At 34.3% G+C, this 21,605-nt stretch overlaps 4 protein-coding genes across 5 annotated transcripts; 1 reads left to right on the forward strand and 3 right to left on the reverse strand.

The window, feature by feature from the left end:
- Positions 1–2,177: 2,177 nt before the first annotated feature.
- On the reverse strand, positions 2,178–6,211 carry LOC18039375 (proteasome subunit alpha type-3). The gene is made up of 10 exons (XM_006430377.2): positions 6,006–6,211; positions 5,884–5,923; positions 5,718–5,801; positions 5,039–5,112; positions 4,408–4,494; positions 4,223–4,307; positions 4,029–4,075; positions 3,773–3,838; positions 2,800–2,890; positions 2,178–2,601 (listed from the first exon to the last, which is right to left on the reverse strand). The coding sequence occupies exons 1-10, from the start codon at positions 6,107–6,109 to the stop codon at positions 2,530–2,532; spliced, it is 750 nt and encodes a 249-aa protein (XP_006430440.1). The 5' UTR covers positions 6,110–6,211; the 3' UTR covers positions 2,178–2,529.
- Positions 6,212–6,720: 509 nt separating this feature from the next.
- On the forward strand, positions 6,721–10,251 carry LOC18039376 (probable aquaporin SIP2-1). Its single transcript, XM_006430380.2, has 3 exons — positions 6,721–7,330; positions 9,433–9,693; positions 9,805–10,251. Exons 1-3 carry the CDS (start codon positions 7,046–7,048, stop codon positions 9,967–9,969), a joined length of 711 nt encoding a protein of 236 aa, XP_006430443.1. The 5' UTR covers positions 6,721–7,045; the 3' UTR covers positions 9,970–10,251.
- A 512-nt stretch (positions 10,252–10,763) lies between these two features.
- On the reverse strand, positions 10,764–13,288 carry LOC18039962 (magnesium-protoporphyrin IX monomethyl ester [oxidative] cyclase, chloroplastic). The gene is made up of 5 exons (XM_006430381.2): positions 12,720–13,288; positions 12,347–12,411; positions 11,936–12,263; positions 11,524–11,622; positions 10,764–11,236 (listed from the first exon to the last, which is right to left on the reverse strand). Exons 1-5 carry the CDS (start codon positions 13,212–13,214, stop codon positions 10,973–10,975), a joined length of 1,251 nt encoding a protein of 416 aa, XP_006430444.1. The 5' UTR covers positions 13,215–13,288; the 3' UTR covers positions 10,764–10,972.
- Positions 13,289–14,878: 1,590 nt separating this feature from the next.
- Positions 14,879–21,245, reverse strand: LOC18039963 (probable protein S-acyltransferase 4). 2 transcript variants are annotated; one of them, XM_006430382.2, is made up of 6 exons: positions 20,885–21,245; positions 19,823–20,005; positions 18,823–19,131; positions 17,684–17,905; positions 15,770–16,365; positions 14,879–15,176 (listed from the first exon to the last, which is right to left on the reverse strand). In XM_006430382.2, the coding sequence occupies exons 1-5, from the start codon at positions 20,948–20,950 to the stop codon at positions 15,772–15,774; spliced, it is 1,374 nt and encodes a 457-aa protein (XP_006430445.1). In that variant the 5' UTR covers positions 20,951–21,245; the 3' UTR covers positions 14,879–15,176; positions 15,770–15,771. The 2 variants fall into 2 exon arrangements, with proteins under 2 accessions (XP_006430445.1, XP_024038465.1); XM_024182697.1 differs by lacking the exon at positions 17,684–17,905.
- Between the last annotated feature and the right edge of the window lie 360 nt (positions 21,246–21,605).

A 21,605-nucleotide genomic window follows, 5' to 3' on the forward strand; every position in this document is an offset into this window, starting at 1 on the left:
TATTAGGCTGATGATGTTGATGACATTACTATGAAACCCCGGCCATAGTTATAGGCTCTTATGAACAATTTAATATCCTGCTCCACGTGGATTTCAGTTGCCCTATCATTTTTTTTATGCCCCAAGATACATTCCAAGACTCTCGGCTAATTAATTGCTTACGCATGTGATTAATCGCGCGAATCCTATGATTACTATATAATTTCAATATTATTATTGATTACTTACATGTTGTTTTTATCCAGCTACAATTCATTAAGTAATAAAATATAAACAATAATGAGGTTCAAATCCTCTCCCCCATTATTCTTATTCTTATTAGCTAACTGGCTAGCTAGCTACAATTAGTAGGCACTCGAGAGAAGTACGCATCCCCATTTATGTCCGTACGTGCATGCATGCTGCACTATTTGCAACAAATATCAATCAACCTAGCTAGCTAGCTAGCTCCACCAGTACTGTATAGTGCCACAATTAGGGTTAATTTATGTATATTATTTTTAACCATATCACATTAACTGGTTAACAAGGCACAAGAATTTATCACCAATAATATATAGTAGTGCTTGCTCGTTAATATTTGTTCGAAATAAGTATATATTTTATAAAAAAAAAAAAATGGAAAACAGTTCACTCTACACGTACAGGTGCATATGCGATCAAGTTGAAGTACTTGAAAGAAATAATAGAGTGCTTAGTTCATCGACATCCAGTAGACGCATGGCATCGCCATACCTGCAGGTGGCGGCGAGTTAACCATTACCTTCATTTTGTTGTATAAACAATAAAGCACGTTGTAAAAAGAAACGTAAATTGTGAACTTGCTTTTCTTTTTAAAATAAATAAATAAAGTAAGTTGTGAAAATTAATAATGAAGTTTAGATCCGCTAGTTCTGCTGAGTCATTTCATTTGTTCAGGATTAAATAAAATTCCAATCTTATGAGGAAAATAACGTTTATATAGTTTATTGAAACAATACGTGGGATTTTGATAATTTTCTCCTGTTGAATCCATAACAGTTTTAATGAGAAGTCGAAAAATCCCTTTGCTTCTGTTGTTCTTGACCTGAATCCTCTGATTTCTTTTTCCTTATTTTACTTGAGTTTTGAGTGTTCCGTAAATATAAAATTTCCTAATAATGTTGTTAATTCATTGGAGATAAATAAATAAATAAAATCGATAGAAAGTCCGCTTAACGCGTGCATTCAAATTAAAGAATAGCACGTGCGGAATGCATTAATGCTAATCTAAAATGGTATCTATATTCATTAATTTCCTTGGAGTAGGTGTCAAATATACAAGTTGGAAGACATCGCATATTCAAGTCTTCTTATCTAAGTTGTGCCACAATGGTTGATAATATATATATTTTCTTTCTATATTGGAGTATATCTTTATCACACTCAAATAAATTTGGAAATTTAATTAGACTAAAGCAAGATAGTTCTCAATAAAACTTGTAATATTATGTTAAAAGGAAAAATAAAAACTAATGACTGGTGTGTGTGTGTGTGTGTGTACTATAAATTTTGACCCTTTGGAAACGCGAAGGTGATAATGTTGAACTATGGTGTATATTAAAATTTTCTCTTTCTGTATCCTTTTCGATATCTATGCATGGCTTCGTCACTCATTTTGTCCTGCATCAAATAATTGAGCAGAATTCTGTGCATCAGCTTCCGAAACCACTGGTTTATATATATATATATATGGGTCATTAGAAATATGTTGATAAACCTACCGAGTAACGACACAGACAACCAATAAGTTCTTATTTTTCTTCGGAAAAAAAATGATAAAGAAATTAAAGACTGACGCCATATTAATTTGTTTATTTTTGTCAAAAATTTAAATAGATCATAATTAATTTAAATTTTAAATACATTTTAATTATATCATTTACATTTTTTAAATTAAATAAAAATTTAAAAAAATTAATGTACCGATTTAATCACTTTACGATTGAAATTTTTTATTAAATTAAAAAAATAAACGGATTAAAATTAAGAAAATTAAATTAATAAGTTAAAAACAAACTGTGTCGTAGTTTATAGTTGTCAGATTATATAATTGTTTCTGTCAGCATTCATAACGAAGTTCATAAGTCATACGCACTCAACACAACCCCCTCATCTCAGTAATACTCATCTATTAAATTTGAACAAATAAAATAATAGTAAATATACGTGGTAAAAATAAAAATAAATGAGAGATATAACAGACTAACCTTCCATCCCATTCCTAACCATACATTTCGTGCTATCTAAATTTTAGACCAGATGCCAACACATTAAGCAAAAGCGTAAATTCAAGTTTCAACACCAAAAAATTTGGCGCTATAGCTCATAGACCAGCAAATGATAATTTAAGAACTTTAACAGTATAGATGCAATTATCAGCGGTAAGCCATCAACCATCAAGAGAATCCACCAATCTATTAAATATTTTGAAAATGTTCCGAAAAGTATTCCAAGACAAGCCCTGAAATGGCATCAAACTAGTAACCAAATATTATCAACTCTGCTACACTAATCTGCATCCATCTCTTCCAACGCTGCTCTGGCGGCTGCCTTAGCTTCCTCAAGAAGCTCATCTGGTACCTGAATGTAATAAAAACAGAAACAAAAAATATATAAACAAAATCACTAGCATAATTATGCTGGTAATATTAAGTACCAACAGCAAACAGCAACCCAAAAAATTGCTCATCTAAGATCCAGTGAGCGAGGGTGGTAACAGCAGAGGAATAGAAGAACCACAAGTTTAAAACACACTAGTCATTTTAAATTATAAATTACCTTCTGATGCTGGCGGTTTGATTCATCACAGACCCAGCTCATTTCCAGTTCAAAGGCCTTGTCCTTAGCCTCATCGTGCACTCCATAAATGCTGTTTAGCATCAGATAAAAACGTTTAACCTTAGAGAAATCAAATTGATGATATAGCAGATATTGAAGTATCAAACTACAATTAGAATTACAAGTCTCATACATGCAAAAAAAATTCATAAATTTGTCAAGCAAACAAGAGAAAATATTGACAAGCTCAGAAATTATTCTTACATATAACATGCACAGCATGTAAGTTATATTTGAAAAGGCCTATTGAGAGTTAGTTGCCAGGATCCCTAGTTGCCAAGATCCATTCTACACTCAAAAGTTGACACAAAATAGCTGCATATCACTTTTGTACTACTCCAGCCATGATGCATTAATAAGGCTATAGCCAATTAGCCATCATCTCCAGTTTTAGCGCACAGATCCATGATAGTTCAAACACACGACTTTCAAAGTAATACTCAACTGACTTGAAATGGATGTTCTGTCTAGATCCTTATACATTATATGAATTTGATAAGTAGTGATACCTATACCACCACAATCTCATTGTATTAGTATTAATGTCACAGTTGCAACAGCATTTGTCAGTCCTAACTTGTACTGTTGTACTATAAACATGCATTTCCTATTTTGGCAACAGCCAATTCTTTTTATCTTCCTGCAATGAATTCATAACTTGTATGTCATCAATCAACATACTACATAACACTCACACTAATGCTAATTCGTACACTTTAACACGATTAGTTTAAAGACACTATGTCCAAGTCTTTATTTTTAGCAATTCAAAGCACAAAAAACACCCCACCAAAAAAATATTACTAATTACTACCGAGATGTTAGTCAAGAAGAAAACCACCAACGTCACACACTAAAATAAAAAATTTACAAGATGAATATCAAGTTACCAGAGAATAAATATAGAACTTACATCTTGGCTACTTCAATGACCCCTTGTCGGCAGGTCATTTCAGAAAGCTTCAACTTTTCAATCTCTCTGTGAAAATACAAGTTTCAACAGTATCAGTACCATCAGTTAATTTTCTCAGAAAAATGAAAAGCAAAATGAAGGTAGCTAAACAAAAAGAGGAGATGACCAGATGTTCACTTATGCCCACGTCAAAATTCTAGGGAAAATAATAAATCTTCTATTTTTGAACTTGGTAAATAAATAAATCTAAACTTACGTTTTAGCAGCCTGCCTGCCCTTTCCAATTGCAGCTCCAAAATACCTCTACAACAAATGCCAAAACACCAATAAGCAAAAACCACTCTAGAATAACAGTAATACAAATAAATAGAAGTTATACGTGTAGAACAAAAAAAAGATGGTAAGACATTAAACATAACTATGAAAGTATTTGACAAAATATTAACTTACATAGGAGATACCAGAAGGTTCAATCATATACAATTGCGGTCCATCTCTGTCATAACCTCCAAGAATTACACCACATCCAAAAGGTCTGCAGCACCACCATCATTGGTCTTACAGTTATTAAAGGGGAAGGAAAACAACTTAGTAACAAAAACAGAGGTAAGTAATATCTCATCAAATCATCAAACCTGAGCCACCAATATAGAGTACATAGATGCACATAGCTAGCAACTCGTTGAGCAAGTTCTTTAACAGGAATTGGTTCGCCATATACACTGACAGTCAACAACAAACACAGGATGAAATTGTTATGATATGATAAATAACATTAATACTTGAATAAGTAAGAGAGCATTAAAATGCCATGTAAGGAGGAGCAACCTTGGAAGGAAAATCTTAACTATCTAAAAAATTTTGATATTCTTTCTCTTATCTTCTATTTTCTTCTCCACATGATCACAATACTTATAGTTTGTTACTACATCTGGAAAGAATGTTATAAGTTTCACAAAATGTTGCTACTATATAATTGAATACCTAATACTGCATAAAGATTGAATAAAATTCAAGAGTTAGTTGTTAGGCATATTATAGACACATTTAATCTTAATGTTTTTGTTGCTTTGCAAACTGAAGGATGAAACATACTGATTGCATATTAACTTAGCACTTTCTATTCCCTCATCATAGCTACAAGCCTAAGTCCTGGACCTAGCCTCAAATATCATGCCTTTAAAGCTGTCTTTTCCATATATATAGCTAAAAACAGTGCCACTGCATTACACAAATTGCATACAAGTAAATGATCTAAAAGCAAACCTTTCATAGTTTGTAGCTTCAGACTTGGCCCTGGTAACAATTTGTCTCCCATCTGCTGCTAATCCTGCAACAGCCTGCAATTGAAAAATGTCAATATATGCTCCAAGATACAGTTTGAAATAGGTACACAAGGATGGGTTTACATGCACCAATATACAGTTTGAAATAGGTACACAAGGACGGGTTTACCTACAGCCCATTAAACCACAAGAAAGACACCATCCATAAGAAGACATCAAAAAACATCAAACAGTCTTCTGCACTTTCCACAGAAAGAGAGGTTGTGTCTACATAGATGACTACAAAGGAAACCCCCTTCCTTCTCTCCAGATAACTCAGTTGTACATTTATTTCCACATTTTTATGAACCTTTAGATTCTCTCCTAGTCATACAAAGTCAGCCCCAAACTTTAGATTTGTATCTTCTAGCAAACATCCACAATCATATCAGCCCAACACCATATGAGCTACTGTGTATAATTGTCTTACTTCAAACAAATCTGAGCATCACCCTCATCTCACACTCACACACACACACACACACTCTCTCTCTCTCTCTCACTAAAATCACATAATCAAAAGACCAAATTACAAGCTAAAATTCTCGATTTCACTATTAGGGATTTAAAATCTAAACTAAATCTATACAATCGACACAGTATAAGATAAAGGTAAGTACCATGCCGGAGTGACGATGAACGGAATGGATTCTTCTATTGGAACCAGGCAACATCATCTTCGACGCTATTAGCTTCTCCACTCCCTTTGGAAAAACAAAATAAAATACACCTAAAAATACAAATTTTTAAGATTTAGCGAATAAGTAAAAAAAAAAAAGAATTTACCATAACGATGCCATCTTTGCATTTAATTCCAATCACAGTCCTGCGAGCGAAGATTGAAAAAAATAAGAATATTAAGAAGGGAGAATAAAAAGAAGAGCGAAAGAGAGAGTGAGTTAACCTACCCGCTGTTGTCGACGGCTTTGGCGGCGTATTCGATCTGGAAAACGCGACCGTCGGGAGAGAATGTGGTCACCGACAGATCGTAGCCTGTGCCTATGCTGCTCATTCTTGCTCTCTTCTTTCTTTTTCGATTTGTGAGTCAATTCGATCCTCTTTCCCTTCTACTGAGAAAGCAAAGTTCTGTGAAATATAGACGAGTTTCTTTTTTATCAAGAAAAAGAAACAGACCGGGACTTTAAAATAAAGTAAAAACAAAGACTGATGAAGGGTATAATTGTACTTTTACGGCGAAAGGAAAATTACGGAGATGACCTAACAATGTGGTTAATTTATAAAATAACCCAGCTTAGATTTTCTCATTTTTGTTACTGGAAAATATTATCTTCCCCTGACAAAAGAGACAGATTACTTATCAACGTCATACTAATTGAGATGAAATTTATTGAACTTTACAATTAATTAACTTTACAGTTATAATATGTTTTATCATTGATTATGATTTTTTTTTTTTTGGTTACACTTCTCTAATTCATCGTTATAATATTTAAGAAGTAAATAGCTGTTGTAATATTCACTATGTTAGCGTGATACTTATTACTAATAGAGTCCTACAACTCAGATGCTACCCAAATTATGAGATACAATACCTTGAGATATCGCAGTAACAAGTAAAAACCCCTACTTATTTATTGAATTAAAAATTTTAAGAGTTGTGAAATTACCATGAATGCCAAGGGGCGGCCATTGACCAAATAAGATCCGACAATTTCTGCAAACAAGTGAAACTTTGAAAAGTTTCTTGTGATGGCACTTTCTTCGTTATGCCTAATGAGAAACTTTCCACGAGGACTAATATCTTTATTGGGAAAAAGATGAACCAATAGCAATTATTCAGATTCCCCTGGTTTTTTTACTTCAATTTGATATCTTACGCTAAGACCATCATGATCCATTAGAGAGAATAATCGATATAAACCGTTGAGAACAGATTTTATCTTGATTGTATCAGATTGTATCAGAATTGTGAGTAGCAATTGTCACAATGGCAGGGATTAGATTGGTTGTATCAGATTTTATCTTGTCATTCATGTGGGTTTGGCAGAGTGTTTTGATCAAGATTTTTGTGTACAAGGTTCTGGGATTGGGACATGCTCCCAGTGGTGAGGTCTTCAAGTGTGGCTTGTCAATAATCAGCATGTTTCTGTTTGCATTCTTGGGCAAAGTTACCAAAGGAGGGGCTTATAATCCCTTAACCGTCTTAGCTTCTGGCATTTCTGGGGATTTTAGTAATTTTCTCTTCACTGTTGGAGCTAGAATCCCTGCTCAGGTAAGCTCTTTGGATGCTAAATCTACCTTTTTGTTGTTTATTTTTACTTTGGGGGATTTAATTCTCTAATGGGTTTTGTTTGTTTGGTCATTTTAATATGTTCGTTTGCTTGCTGAGAAAACAATGAGAAAAGGAGAGAACATAGAGAGTATTAGTTTTATCTTATTATGGTTTCCATATAAAAGGTTCCATCAATTAACACAATCATCTGTACAAGTCTAGTTAGAGTTGAATTTTCCTCCGAACGTGATTTTTTTTTTTTTTTTTTTTTGATTTTGTTGCTGAATAGAATTTCAGTTTATTAATGCACATCACTGAATTTTTTTTTCTGTTATTGATCTCGTAAATAAAGTCATTTATATCTTCATCATCCTTTGGCTTGTAATATATTATTTTGTGGATCTTTCTTTGTTTTGCTTTGGCAATTATATTCCCCTGAGGAAAGGTGGTTCTTAATTGGATCAAAGGATTTTCCATCTCTTATTTTAAGATTACATGAAGCAAGCCTACTAAAGTACTAGGAATTTACCTCTGCTTTTGGGCTCAAATTTAAATTTGAACGTCCTGCCTAAGATCTGGATTTCTATATCTTGTTGGCATGCATCCCTAGTCAATAAGAATTGCACTTTGTGGGTGTTACACTGCTCTCGGCTTTGTCCGAACTGTTGGAATTTTGAAAAGGATAGGATAGATCTTACATTCAAATGTTACCAAGCTAAAACCAGAGGGGTGGGGCTAGAGTAAGGGAGTGTAGCACAATTAAATTACATTTACATCCAACAGCTGGTGTCCTGGTCTTTTTTGTGCACGGTGACAGTTAATGTCGTGGGGCGTGCATCATGTTCATGAAATAAAAGGCTTGAGTGATCATTTTGGATAAATATCTGGAAAGACTGAATGAATAAATGCATCTTAGATAACAAAAATGCAATAAATTAAGAGGGATTTCTTAGAAAGTTTTCGACAACGTCTAGAGAATTCTTCGAAATGAGGACTGAGATCCACCAATTCATATCCATCCCTGCTGCAGGAAAAGTAATACAGATCCAGTAGGCTCTGTTGGACGGTACCTGCTGAAATATTTTCTTTTTCCTTCCTTTCGTTGTTATGGAACTGGGTATGACGTTAATTCCTTCAGCTCAGTGGTTCAATAAAATCCCAAAAAAAGTATCCTGTTTCATTTTCCTTTTTCGAGTTTTCTGGCTGCAAATACAAGTAAGCTTCAAAACATAAATTTGCCATGTGGTGGAACATTTCTATCCGATATTTGGTGCTAAGGGCAGGATCAGAAGCAATGGATTTTCTCCTCATCCATTTGCAGTGAACTTTGTCCATCTCAAATTGGACTTGTCTGGTTGCATCTTTCCAATTTGAAGGAAGCCCTCGGTTTTGTGGTCCTGAAGTTTTGGAGCAAAAAGGAAATTGATTTTTCAGTATTTGACTTGTAGGAGTGAATTTGACGAATTTTATACTTCTTATGTATTTACTCAGCAACAAAGTGTCCTCTAAAATGTTTGTTTGTGATTCGTTTCTTGGTATCCCATTGTTAAGAATGTTAAGAAGGTTACTGTTGTTTTTTCTTTAATTAACTTGATTGAAAAAAATCTTTTCTTCTTCCTTGAGGACCTTCTATCCTCTTCTCTTGCCTTTTCTACTTTGGAAACACAGTTATATAACTGCTGGTGCTTTGAACAGGCTAAACTATTAACATAATTTATGTATGTAAGAACAAAATATATTCTCCAATCTGAAGTTCCACAACAGATATCCTTTTTGGCCATTCTTGTGGATTTTATGCGAGACCTCTTACAGCTGATCTCGCAGGTCTCTGAAAGGACTTAACAGTCAAGATGACTACCTTCTGGCAGGGTGTTTTATATACACAGAAAAAGAATTGATCTCGTAACATGAGATCTAGCCATTTTCCTTAAGTAAATCAGCCTCCCAAAACTATCCACCATTCAGTATAAAGGTTTTGAAAATAATATCTCTTCATGTTCCTGGTATGATAGAGAATGTGGTTGTTTCCAAGTTATGGAAATAAGACAACTTATTTTTTCTTTATGTACGTTTATTTTAGTTTTTTAATCTTGTTTCTTCAGGTAATTGGATCTATTACTGGGGTTAGGTTCATCCTCGATACCTTTCCTCAGATAGGACGTGGTCCAAGTTTGAATGTTGGCATCCATCATGGTGCATTGACAGAAGGATTGCTCACATTTGCGATCGTTACCATCTCACTTGGGTTGGCAAGAAAAATTCCAGGGAGTTTCTACATGAAGACATGGATTTCGAGTGTCTCTAAGTTAGCTCTTCATATTCTTGGGTCTGATATGACTGGCGGATGCATGAACCCAGCCTCTGTAAGTACCGATTATAGTTACTGTATATATTTGCTGCTTTTTTCTTTCTGTTCTTCTTCAAGTTGCAAATAGCGATCTCTGTTCGATTTTAAAATGTTTCAAAATTTGTAGGTGATGGGATGGGCCTATGCTCGTGGAGATCATATAACCAAGGAGCATATACTTGTATATTGGCTAGCTCCAATTCAGGCAACTGTGATTGCATTATGGTTATTTAAGTTGGTAGTTCGGCCACTAGCAGAGGAGAAAAAAGACTCAAAATCTAAATCAGAATGATAAAATTTCACTTCCTTTTGTCTTGTAACTCTGTTAGCCCTTTCTAATCGATCAGCTCAGATGAAGGCAAATGTAGGTTTACAAGAAGACAATTGGCCGAAAAGACTACAATCCATTTTGTAGATGAATCCCTTTGGAATCATCTTTCTGTAAATCTAAAGAGTACGATCTGTTCCTTAATGAACCTCTGTCACTTGATTTTTCACTCGTTAATCTGGCTGAGTAATGCCAGATAATAGATGTAATTGCAACAGTAACTGCTAAAATCGATAGATTGTTTTATGTCTTTTTGCTTGAGAAGTTTCATCCAACAAAAATCCTTAAGCTCATTCCTCCTGAGTAAAATGAACTAAGACATCTTTATTTTCGGATGACAAGAAACAGTTTTTGACTCGTAAGATGGTATAACAAAAACTGTATCTGCCAGTAACGGAGCCTTACAATTTGGGTATAAGGGCGGAGCACAGCCGAAAACTCTAAAGGATCAATTTTTTTCTTTTGAAATATTGATTAATTTTTAATGATATGGAGGAATGGTTGATTAACTTTTAAAGATGTTCTCATCTTTGTTATGGAGGAATGGTCGGAAATTTAGGGTATTGTTTATATAGCTTCCCATTTTTGGGGATTTGTTATTTAACGTGGACTTCAGTAAAACTACAAAATTACTTCATTATTCCAATATATAAAATTTATACATCAATCGTGTAGGAGCCAATATAAACATTTTTATAATTACTTTTCATATTTTATTTAGAAACTCCAAAAAATTTTAAAACTCTGTAAACCTTTTATAACCTCCGCCCCTGTATTGGGTAAGAGATGAATCATGACTAGGTGCAAAGAAATAAATTGTTCTGATATTACAAACAAAAACAAAAGGTAGAAAGTAGAAACTCATGTATCCTCAGTTACATCTGCCCGAATTCTTTTTTTTTTTTTTTGTTTCACAGAAACTCAAGATGAACATAAGATTTGGCAACTGGAACTTTCTACAAAATTATCAGTAAACAAGCTCTGGTTCAAACTCAGCAAAATCAACAGATCCAGAGTCAACTGGTGGCATTAGATATGTAGCAAGGAGTTCAGAAGCCAGTGCTGCAATCAGTGGAATCCTCTTCAAGTTCTTCACCAAGGGAATGTCATCGGTCGCCCCTGCAGCAAGAAGCCTCTCGTTGATCTCTACCATCCGATCCAACCTCCTCTTGAACTCTGGGTTTTCAACATCCAGCACAGCAGGGAAAATTCTAGCCGTTGTGCGATTGGTCTGTAGAAAAAGAATTTCAGATACACAAGTTCAAGTATCATAAAAAATAGTAATTCTGTCCTCTTTTCCTAGGTCATATAGATATGACACTGACACTGTTAGATGTCTTACTAAAACTAAAAATGCAAATGAAGAAAAGCAGGATATTGTTAAAGTGAGCTTTGTTGGCTCACTTGGCTGGTACACAATGTGCTGTCAAGTTCTACATATTGACAATTGATTCGCAGCACAGAAATCTTCATAAACTTCTGTAAAAAGCACACTAACAAGCTCAGCCACAGACTAACCTCAATGATGACATGCATGTCAAATTCTTTGGTGTCTAGTCCAATGCCCTCATAGAAAGCAGTACGCTGGCAGTCATTGAGATACATTGTGACATACACCTGCAGGAACAATTATGAAATTATCAGGAGAAGAATATATGAACTTACTGATACCTAAGAAAAGGATCCTTTATGTCATGCGACTTATAAGAAACACATTTAGCATGCAATTACAAGATCTTACATTAGGTTTCACAAACCTAAACATGATAGCAATCAACCTTACAACATTTTCAAAACCTCCATCAATATCCTGTTTGTACTTTCTTTCTATGGTTGTAGCCAAAGTAGCATGAAAATAATCACAAAAAGAGCCAATGCTTATATAAGTTGTGTGAGATATAACTGATGTTCATAAAGCATGAAGGATTACCGAGAGGCAGAAAAATCGGGCCCACAACTTTGCCTTCCAGTCATTGAGGAACTGGGGTTGTGCCTTCATCAAGGCTGAGAAGAAATCACCGTGACGGTTCTCATCCTGGCACCAGTTCTCAAAATACTTGAAAATGGGATAACATTGGAACTCAGGGTTGGCCTTGAGATGTCTGTATATGGTAATGTATCTCCAGTATCCAATCTTCTCAGATAAATATGTGGCATAAAAGATAAACTTTGGCTTGAAAAATGTGTATTTCCTAGCTTTTGTCAGGAAGCCCAAGTCCAATGCATAATTGAAATCAGATAGCCCCTTGTTCAGAAACCTTGAGTCAATAAAACAATTATGGTTATTTACATGAGCAACAGAGGATACACATACATAACGGATTTGGATGCACATTCATACCCGGCATGCCTGGCTTCATCCCTGGACATCAGAGAGAAAATCTCAGCTACCACTGGGTTGGTTTTCTGTACCATCAAACTGCAAAGTATTAGTCAAAGCATTGAATTGATTTTTCAACTCAAGTCAGCTATAAACAGTTGCCAGTAAATTAACCAGGTGTTTAATGCAAGTAAATATTCAGAAAGTGCAAGAATTTTGAATATTGGACATTAAGCCATTGCTCATCTATAGTTGTCTGAGAAGTGGATAATTTTATTTACATTCAGTGCCAGAACAAAAACGATATATCTGCAATTAAACAAACTCTTCATGCATGCAAGAACTAGAAGAAACCCATGCAACAGCAATTTACGAAGCAATTAAATAAACAAACCTTGAGTCTCCTTCCGAGCTCTTTGTAAAGAAGGAAACCAGAGAACTCAGCAGTGCAAGACCTCTCCAAGAACTCAACAAAGATCTGCCTGAGAGGGCCTTGCATCTTGTCAGCAGCTTCCTTGAACTCCTTGTTCCTCACAAAGTGAGTCTGGTTATAATCAGTCTTGAATTCTTGAAGCAATGCCTCAAATTCAGCCTGGTTGAGCTTCTTGTTGATCTCAGTGTTGAAAAGGGTCTCCATTTCATCAAAATCTGTTGTATAAAACCTTGGTGTCAGAAGGGTCTCCTTGATAGCAGTTTTGTTTGATTTCTTGCTTGGCTTTTGGGCAGTGGCAGCAGCCGCTTGCTCTGAAGTTGCTGACATTTTGATTGTACAAAATCTTGTGCTCAGAGATGTACATGTTGCTTTCGGGTAGCTGAACCTAGGCTTAGTAGTGGTGGCGATGGTGCTGAATTTGCTAATCGGTTTGACCAGTGCCATCTCAGCTGCCATTTCTGGAACCAGGAGAGGAACTAGAGAGTAACTGAGTGGCTTTCAAGTGTTACAAGCGAGGACTAAATCGAACCGAAGATAAGATGTGGGGACTTATAATTGGTGTAAAGTTGATTGCATATCCAATGAAATCGTGTGAGCATTGTGGATGTTTGACACGTGGTTGATGATCATAGGTTGGCTTGATTGCTTTCTTCGTTGTGATAAATTGATCTCAGGGAATGGACTTTGTGGTCCTGCTTTCATTACATCAGATTTTTCATTTTTGGTTGATGTGTTGCTATTTTGCTTGTAGTTTTTTCGTGGTCTGAAAAATCTATGGGAAATTTTATGGAAATTGTCTAAAATTTACGGTTATTATTATTTTATTTTAGTAATCAATAAAATGACATTTCAAACTTATATGTTTGAATGAAGTAATTTGATATGCTGGACGTATGATTGACATATAATCAATGTGTCAAAGGATTTTTATTTTTATTTTTTTTTTTGAAAGGGGGTGTTTAATTTTTAATGATCAATAAACGATAAACACGTTAATTACTTTTTTGACAGAATAAATTATCTAATCAAAATATTCCTTTTTTAGTACTAAAATAAGAATGATAATATGAGATACTTAATAAATTAACGCTAATTTTGGACTATTTCTATAAACTTTCCAAAATCTATGGAACTTTAAATAAAAAATATTTTTTTTTTTGGCATTTATGTATGTGCTTGGACTTTGATATCCCCACATATCTAAAGTCATTTAAAATAACAACAACAACAACAATAATAATAATAACAGTAATAAAATTAATTTTATTGGCATCTCAAAAATTTTTGCTTAAACATATCTAGATTTATATTATTTTGAAATTTAACTAAGTCTTCTGAACATTTTTGAATATTTAACCCAAATCGCTTTCAATATGCATTAAATATCATTATTGTATTTCTTCTATAATATATATATATATAATTAATTAATTAAATTTAAATGTTATCAAAGGTCACCGATCTGTTACCAAGTAAATATGATTAAACGCATAAAAAAAAGAAGAGTAAATATGATTAAAATAAAATGAAACTTTTTCTTTTAATAAATAAGGACTTCGGAGATCACAGATCAGAGAACACATTTCCGCATTGGTTTAATTGCATAATTCGTCGAAATATTCGGAAAGATTTCAGCTTTTTTTTTTTCACACCAAACAATTTCATTTTTGAAAATCAACTTCCTAAACATGGTAAAATACGTTACTAAAAAGTCTAAAACACCCCTGCTTCCGGCTGTTAGTTGTGAAAATACGGGCAGAGCACTGCCTTCAGGGGAAATTAAAAACTTTCCTCTGAAAGCTCCAATCAAATGGTGTGAACCAATATTCATAGAAACTGTAACTTAGTAACTTCAATTGGAAACCTTAATGTTCTTTCAAGAACGGTTATTAACACTACCTTCTGTAAAATCATTATAAACGAGAGCAAGGACATTCTATCATCAGAGAATAGGATAGGAAAGAAGAAGCAAAACTCATTATGGCACGGCAAACTGAGTCCGACTAGATTGTACTAATATGACAATCAGTTGCAGATATTGTACATTTCTAACCACAACTAGGAAATCTCAATCTGAATCAAGAAAGATTGAAAAAAAATAAAGAAAATGGGAAAAAAAATTATGTAATCTGATACAACCTATTGATCATTTACTCTTGCAACTTCATTTTGACATGGGTTTCTGCATTGTTTAGAGACGGTATGACATTTACAACTTGCAACTAAGAAGATGTAAAATTTGAATCAATTCCCAGTCAATTTCCAGACACACAAATGTTGAGCATACCTCTGTATTTGAAAAAACCTTATGCCCCCGAATCGCAGGACAGTATAATTACAGAAAAAAAAAAAAATTGAGAACCTTCACACCTGCTTCCGATATGTCCATGCCAATTGTAATACCTTCCATTGAGATACCTGTACATTATTGGAAAAATGATTATGATTAGAAGCCATTCGAGTAAGAAGAAAAAAAGGGCTAATTTGAATAATTAATAAATTTTAGAATGACAATTTACTATAATAAAGAAAGCAAATACTATAGCTCTGTACCGTTTAAAATAATATTCATATGGGCTTCTTCTAAGCTGTTTGTGCAAGTATTTGACGGTATTAAGACGTCAATAACATTAATTTGACACAAAGAGAAACATCTTTTATTACAAACAACTAAGGTCCATGGAATATGAAATTCAAAGCACTTGCTAAAGCAATGGAGTGAAGTAGTTGTTTTTTGGTTGAAAAGCTTCTTGATCTATTATCAAGATACATTGTAATTTTTAGTCATTTTAATAAACAGAAGGACATATATGAAACACCTAACTCAAGTGCGGTGATATTAGGCCTACTTCTGTAAGGTAACATTTTACAAAACTGAAGCTGTTATTATACTGTTTACCAATCAATTAGTAATTTTTTTCCCCTGTAGAACTAGTTTAACCGGTCCAAAACTATAAAAACCTTAGCCTGAAAAATCAGAGAGACAGTTCGACGAAAAAATAGATCAATACCTCTATACTTCCAGAACTGGTGTAGTGATCCCATCAGAGTCAGAAACGTTATCAGGTTTGTCTACTGCATTAGCCTCATTTCCACCTGTGGAACTTTGAACAGGTTCTCTGACTTCATCAATATCAGAGCTTGCTTTGGAGTCTCTCACCCCATCTCCAATAATTTGGTCCTGCAGATATTCTGCTGCTCCATCACCAACAATGCAGACTTGCACTGAATCTTTCTCATCTTGCTCAACAGGAAAGAATGGATCAAAACCTGGTATTCCTCTTTCCTCCTTTATCTTCAAGCTATCTTCCAAATTATCAAAATCCAAATTCTGCAGAATTTCAGGAAGTGAATAACCAGTGTCCTCTGCATGCTTAGATCCCATTTCAATGTCAATTTTCTCCTTTGAGCCAGCAGCAGTACCTTCACCAAAATTTGGAGTCAAAGATCCTATCACCATATGCTCATCTTCCTCCACAAACGATCGGAAATTATTCATTGAAGGAGGGATCTTTGAGAAGAAAACTTCTCCAAGATTTCTCAACATCCCATTATTATATGGGTTCTCCTTCTTGTCATACCGGTACCGGAAGTTCTCATAGGTAGTCTGTATCCATTAACCATGTGATAAACAGATTTTAAAAATCAGTAGCTCAAATTTGTTACCGGTTGAATGATGTCAAGCAAAAAACAGAGTAGAAGATGCAAATAACATATGATTAAAACATCAAATTGATGGTTAGCAATGGACTTATAAAAGCTCAGTTGCTACCTATTTTGGCATGTGCAACAAAATTGAAACTGGAACTCCACTGACAATGAAGAATATTTTAAATTAGGAACGACTTTGTCCTTTCAAATGTCAGGGGTGAAATAAGCTTTCCTAGAGTCAATTTATCACAACACAATAAGTACCAAGACCAAGCTCAAAGACATTTCAAATTTACTAAAACTAGACATGTTGAGAAAGTAAGTTAAGATCAACAACAAAGGGAGACCAAATGAAGACCATATACATCATCTTTGGTCAATTGTCCACTAGGAAAAGCAGAAGACACTGCCTGTCTACTGGGAGACTGAAAAGAAAATGTCACCCAAAAACAGGACCACACATGCAAATATGTTATCTGGCATAAAGTAGGATACCAAGAACACAAATGAGTTGGTACAGGATGGTAGGCATTACACAAAATACAAGTTCATAATTAGCACATTCTTGGTAATAGGCTTAAGCCAACTGAATATAAAGAAACAGCCACGTTTCTGGTACCGGATATTTGGCCACCAAAAGAGGTAAGAAAAACAGATAATGAGATGTATTAATGGTTAACATAACACTGCAGAAGATGCATTCTAAAACCTCAGGTAGCACTATATGAGGGACAAATCGGTAGGAATCAGATATAATATCACAATTATTCAATTTAGGAGTAAAATAATTCTTGCTGATCGCGATATAGGAACAAAAGTACAATCTCAAACTCCTTGATATTTGGCATGAAATAAAAAATAAATAGGGCCAAAAGTAGATTGCAAAAGTGGATGAACAAAAGAAAAAACAATAAATCTTTCCTGACATTGCAGAAGAGATCGCATGGTAAATCATATTAGCAAGGACTATCAAAACAAAAACAAAAGAAAAAAAGGAAAAAATTAATAATAAATGACAGAATAAACTTTTCTATCATTATTGATAGATTATCTCGAGAGAAACTACTGACTTATATTCACACTTCACAACCTATATTAGATATTGTATGCATGAATATTTCTGGACTGCCGATAACAAAGGAGATTTAATAATATGTTGAATTGTTATTGATGGACATATCAGTTTCTCATTGGAAAACATGAAGCAATCAGTAAACAATGATTTTTTATTTATTTTTTAACTCTTTTATGTATTTGAGAAGCAAGAAAGTCACCTGGTTTGTGCAGATCAGATAGAAATGGAAAACTGAGAGGCCGCCGACAAACCAGACAGCTATGAAGCAGTAAACCATTAATATAACTGATGGGACATCCTCAGACATAGCCTTCCAAATATTGTGATCCTTTTCAAGAATATTAACCCAAGAAAATGCAAAGACGTATACGCACAAAATGGTTGATGTTAATATAAACATGTAGAAGAATCGATAATTGCGCTGCAACCATAACAAAATATATATAAGAGATCAGTTAACTGTCAAAAAGACAATCACTTTGCAAGACCATTGATACCAAATCAGACTAACATCATCCATTTTGCATACTTATGGATGTGAAATAATTGGGTATTAGTTTTGTTGTTTAACCACTTTAGGTTAGATCAGAATTTTAGTATCTGCAATATCTGATTTCCCATTTTGCACCTACCCTACTAATTACGGTCTGTGCTGGTATACTATAAAATGCATAGTTGTCTTTGAATTGTGCCTCTACTGTTATTCAATTTCCAATTAAATTAGTGCACTCCTTGAATGATGATAACTTGACCCACTTGTTGCATGGTCAAGACAAGTGTTCTTAAACATGTAACAACAAAAAGGAAGAAAACTGTGTGATGGAACAAGAGCTTAGTTGAGCAGCTTCACAATAAACAGGAACCAAAAGTCTGCAAGGGAGCAATGTTCTGAAAGCAAGCAGCTTGTGGAGATGGCTAAAAGGCTAAAAGCGTCCTAATGCAAACAGGGTCCATGACCAACTCACAGTTATAGCCATCTTGATGATAACACCATTTTGCACCATCAATATGGCTCCTTTTAATGATGAAAGTGCAATGTATGACTACTAAGTTTTTCTGTTTCTGTAAAGAAAGTCTAGCATACCCCGGGTATAGAAACGTCTTCTTGGATCCTTGCAAGTGTGTATTTACTCTTTCATGATCAGTTTAGATGTACACATGGAAGAATCCAACGCGAGGGGATGCATACACTGGAAGTGTTCTAGACTCACTCATTTCTGAAATAAATTAATCTCAGTTCAATCGACCACTGGCCTACTACATTAGCAATAATGTTAGACATGTTCTTATATGTTTTACTGGGGAAAGTAAGTCCACATACATAAAAGTTAAACTTACAATTCCAATGCACTGACCAACCCATGGACAGTGATGATCAAATCTCTGAACACAGTTGTTGCAGATGGAACAATGAGAAGCACGAGGAGGACGATAAAGCATACAGGTGTCACAGTACTTCACTTTCACTGTATGGCCATTTATAATGACGTCTTTTGTTCTGGGTAGTTTCAAATGAGGAGTTCTACCATTGACCCATTCCATAGATGGGGTAGCCATATCAAATGCATCATCAGATTCAGGTGGCTTTGAATTTCTGGGCACCATTCCAGGATCTCTGGCAGACGTCAAGAAAAGAAATAATAGATCCTGCACAAAATTTGAATTTAGATTTGAAGATATATGTCAAAGGAAAAAAGCTCACTCATATCTATAATTCAAGGGGGGGAAGCTCTGACGGTAAGCATACGGGCATTCATCTCAAATGGTCAGCCATTCAACTAAGTAATTATCCAAAAGAAAAGAAGTTAAAGAAACTTCATCACAGAAAATAATTAAAATAGAATTGATTTCCAGTAATACTGATGCCTGCCTTAAGATTGAACACTTGCAAATGAAAATGATCAGCCATTCAGCTAAGTAATTATCAAAAAGAAAAGAAATTAAAGAAACTTCATCACAGAAAATAATTAAAATAGAATTGGTGACATGAAGAAGAAAAGAAGCTAATTTCAGGATATTTAGGACATAAAAGAAGAGAATTTACTTTGCATGCTGATTCCTTACTGTTTCAACCATCCTTGCGCTTCCACCACTTTTTCATATTTAGTCCACAGAGATAATTCCAAAAAAAATAACAAAATAAACTTTTTGAAAAAAATTAATCCCTCTCAATAAATTTTTAATCAATAATTTGAAAGAAGTGCTTAAGGTTACTTATTATCAGCCCTGGAATGCAATAGAGACTAGCAACCGAAAAATACAGAGTATATTTGCAAGATAACAAAATAGAGATTGTGGCACATTACAGTTTATGCAGAAAAAAAGTAAAGCATCTCACCAGTACAGTAAGGATTGACCCCACAATTGACACCACAACAGAACGAGCAGCATGGTCATCATGTCGTATCTTCAAATAGGATTTTACACAAAAAGCAATTGCAGGGCCAGCAATAAGGATCGTAGAGAGAAATAATGATGCGACATCGGGACCAAAGACCAGCAGCCCACCACAAAAAAATCTCTGAAAAAAAAAAAAAAGAAACAATAAAGTGCTATAAAGCTTGCATAATATAATGATTTATACCAAACTATCAACTCTGAAATGATGACTTATACCAAGCTATCAACTTTGAATAAAAGATGGTGCATCGAGGCCAAATTTCAGTTAGCCACCTTAGTTATATAAAACTTTCTTTCAAGAAGGACTAATGAGGGGTCATATAAACAGAAAGAAATTATGTTTCAAAACTCCGTTAGTCATGCGAGAATTCCATCTTAATCAGCTTATGTTACAAATCTAGCATCGTGTAAATATTTCACAAGAGTGAGAAGAAAGAAAATGTCAAACTAAATATATTAGTTTACAAGAATTATGAATGGTCAATCTACTCTTGGGCAAAATCCTATTAAGAAAACTAATAATTTCTTGCTTTTCTTCTATCACCTGTAGCCCCAGAAAGATAAGATTTTGCATGAGAAAAGGGGTACCAAATAAGAACAAGCAACTTTGATGAACAAACAAATTCATCATCTTTCATGAATAATCTACTCAATAGCTGCAGCAGAATTAGCATATTGTAAAGGAAACATAAGAAACTAAAACAAATTGATAAACACGTGAAATATTGAATCAAATAAGCAACCCAACAGTTGCAACGCCTCAAAAACAAGCTTAATTCATTAACAAGTAGGTAAAATGAATTATAACCAGAAAATGAAGAATCTCATAGGAAGATTAGCTGCAATTAATCACTATAGCCAGCCATAGCCGGTCAAATAAGAAATAAGAAAAGATGAAGCATTCAAAAAACGACCAAAAACAACTTATGGAAGATACCCGATTGGATTCACGACAAATAGATTACATAGAGTGGGGAAAAAAAGAAAAGAAAAAACTCACATTGCTTCCCTTCCAGACTTGATAAAGCCTCTTGGGTTTGTCATTATGATGATGACTCCGGGCCATTGAAGAAGAACCCAGATGAGAAAGAACAGAGATAGAATCAGTTACGGTCTTGTTTGCATAATTAAGAGAATAAAAGCAGAGTGGCGACTACGAGTTATTGCACATAATCCATGACAAGTTACAGTAAAAAACAAGAACTGAAAATAGCAGAAAGGTTGATATTCTTTTTTGGGATTTATGTGAATGTGAAGTGAAGAGAGAGAGAGAGGATTTAGGATCAAAGGACAGAGAAAGAGAGACGGATTCTACAAAGACTAACATCATCTTCCTCGTTCTCTCTCTCTCTCAAACGATCCCTCGGGGCGGATGTTTCAATTTCTCGCGGGTTTCTGTTTTTATTTTATTTTATTTTTTATGAGTTTTCTTATTGGGGTAATAGCATACGGCCCCCTGATTGTTTACAGTCTATCAATTTACGACATAGTTTGTTTATTGTATCAAAATATCCCTAAGTTGGTAACTCCTATTAAAATTACAATATGTGCTTTAAAATATAAACTTTGACCATCACAAAATTTGTAATAGGATGAATCAGTACGATGTGAATCTAAAATTTAAAAAAAAAAAAAAATTCGCGTCAAGTTCACAGTTAGGTATAGAATAATGAAAATTAAATAGTCACTAACGTAAATATATTAATATTACTTATTTTAAA

This window comes from Citrus clementina, unplaced genomic scaffold, assembly GCF_000493195.1.
Source record: "Citrus clementina cultivar Clemenules unplaced genomic scaffold, Citrus_clementina_v1.0 scaffold_6, whole genome shotgun sequence".
Lineage (NCBI taxonomy): Eukaryota > Viridiplantae > Streptophyta > Magnoliopsida > Sapindales > Rutaceae > Citrus > Citrus x clementina.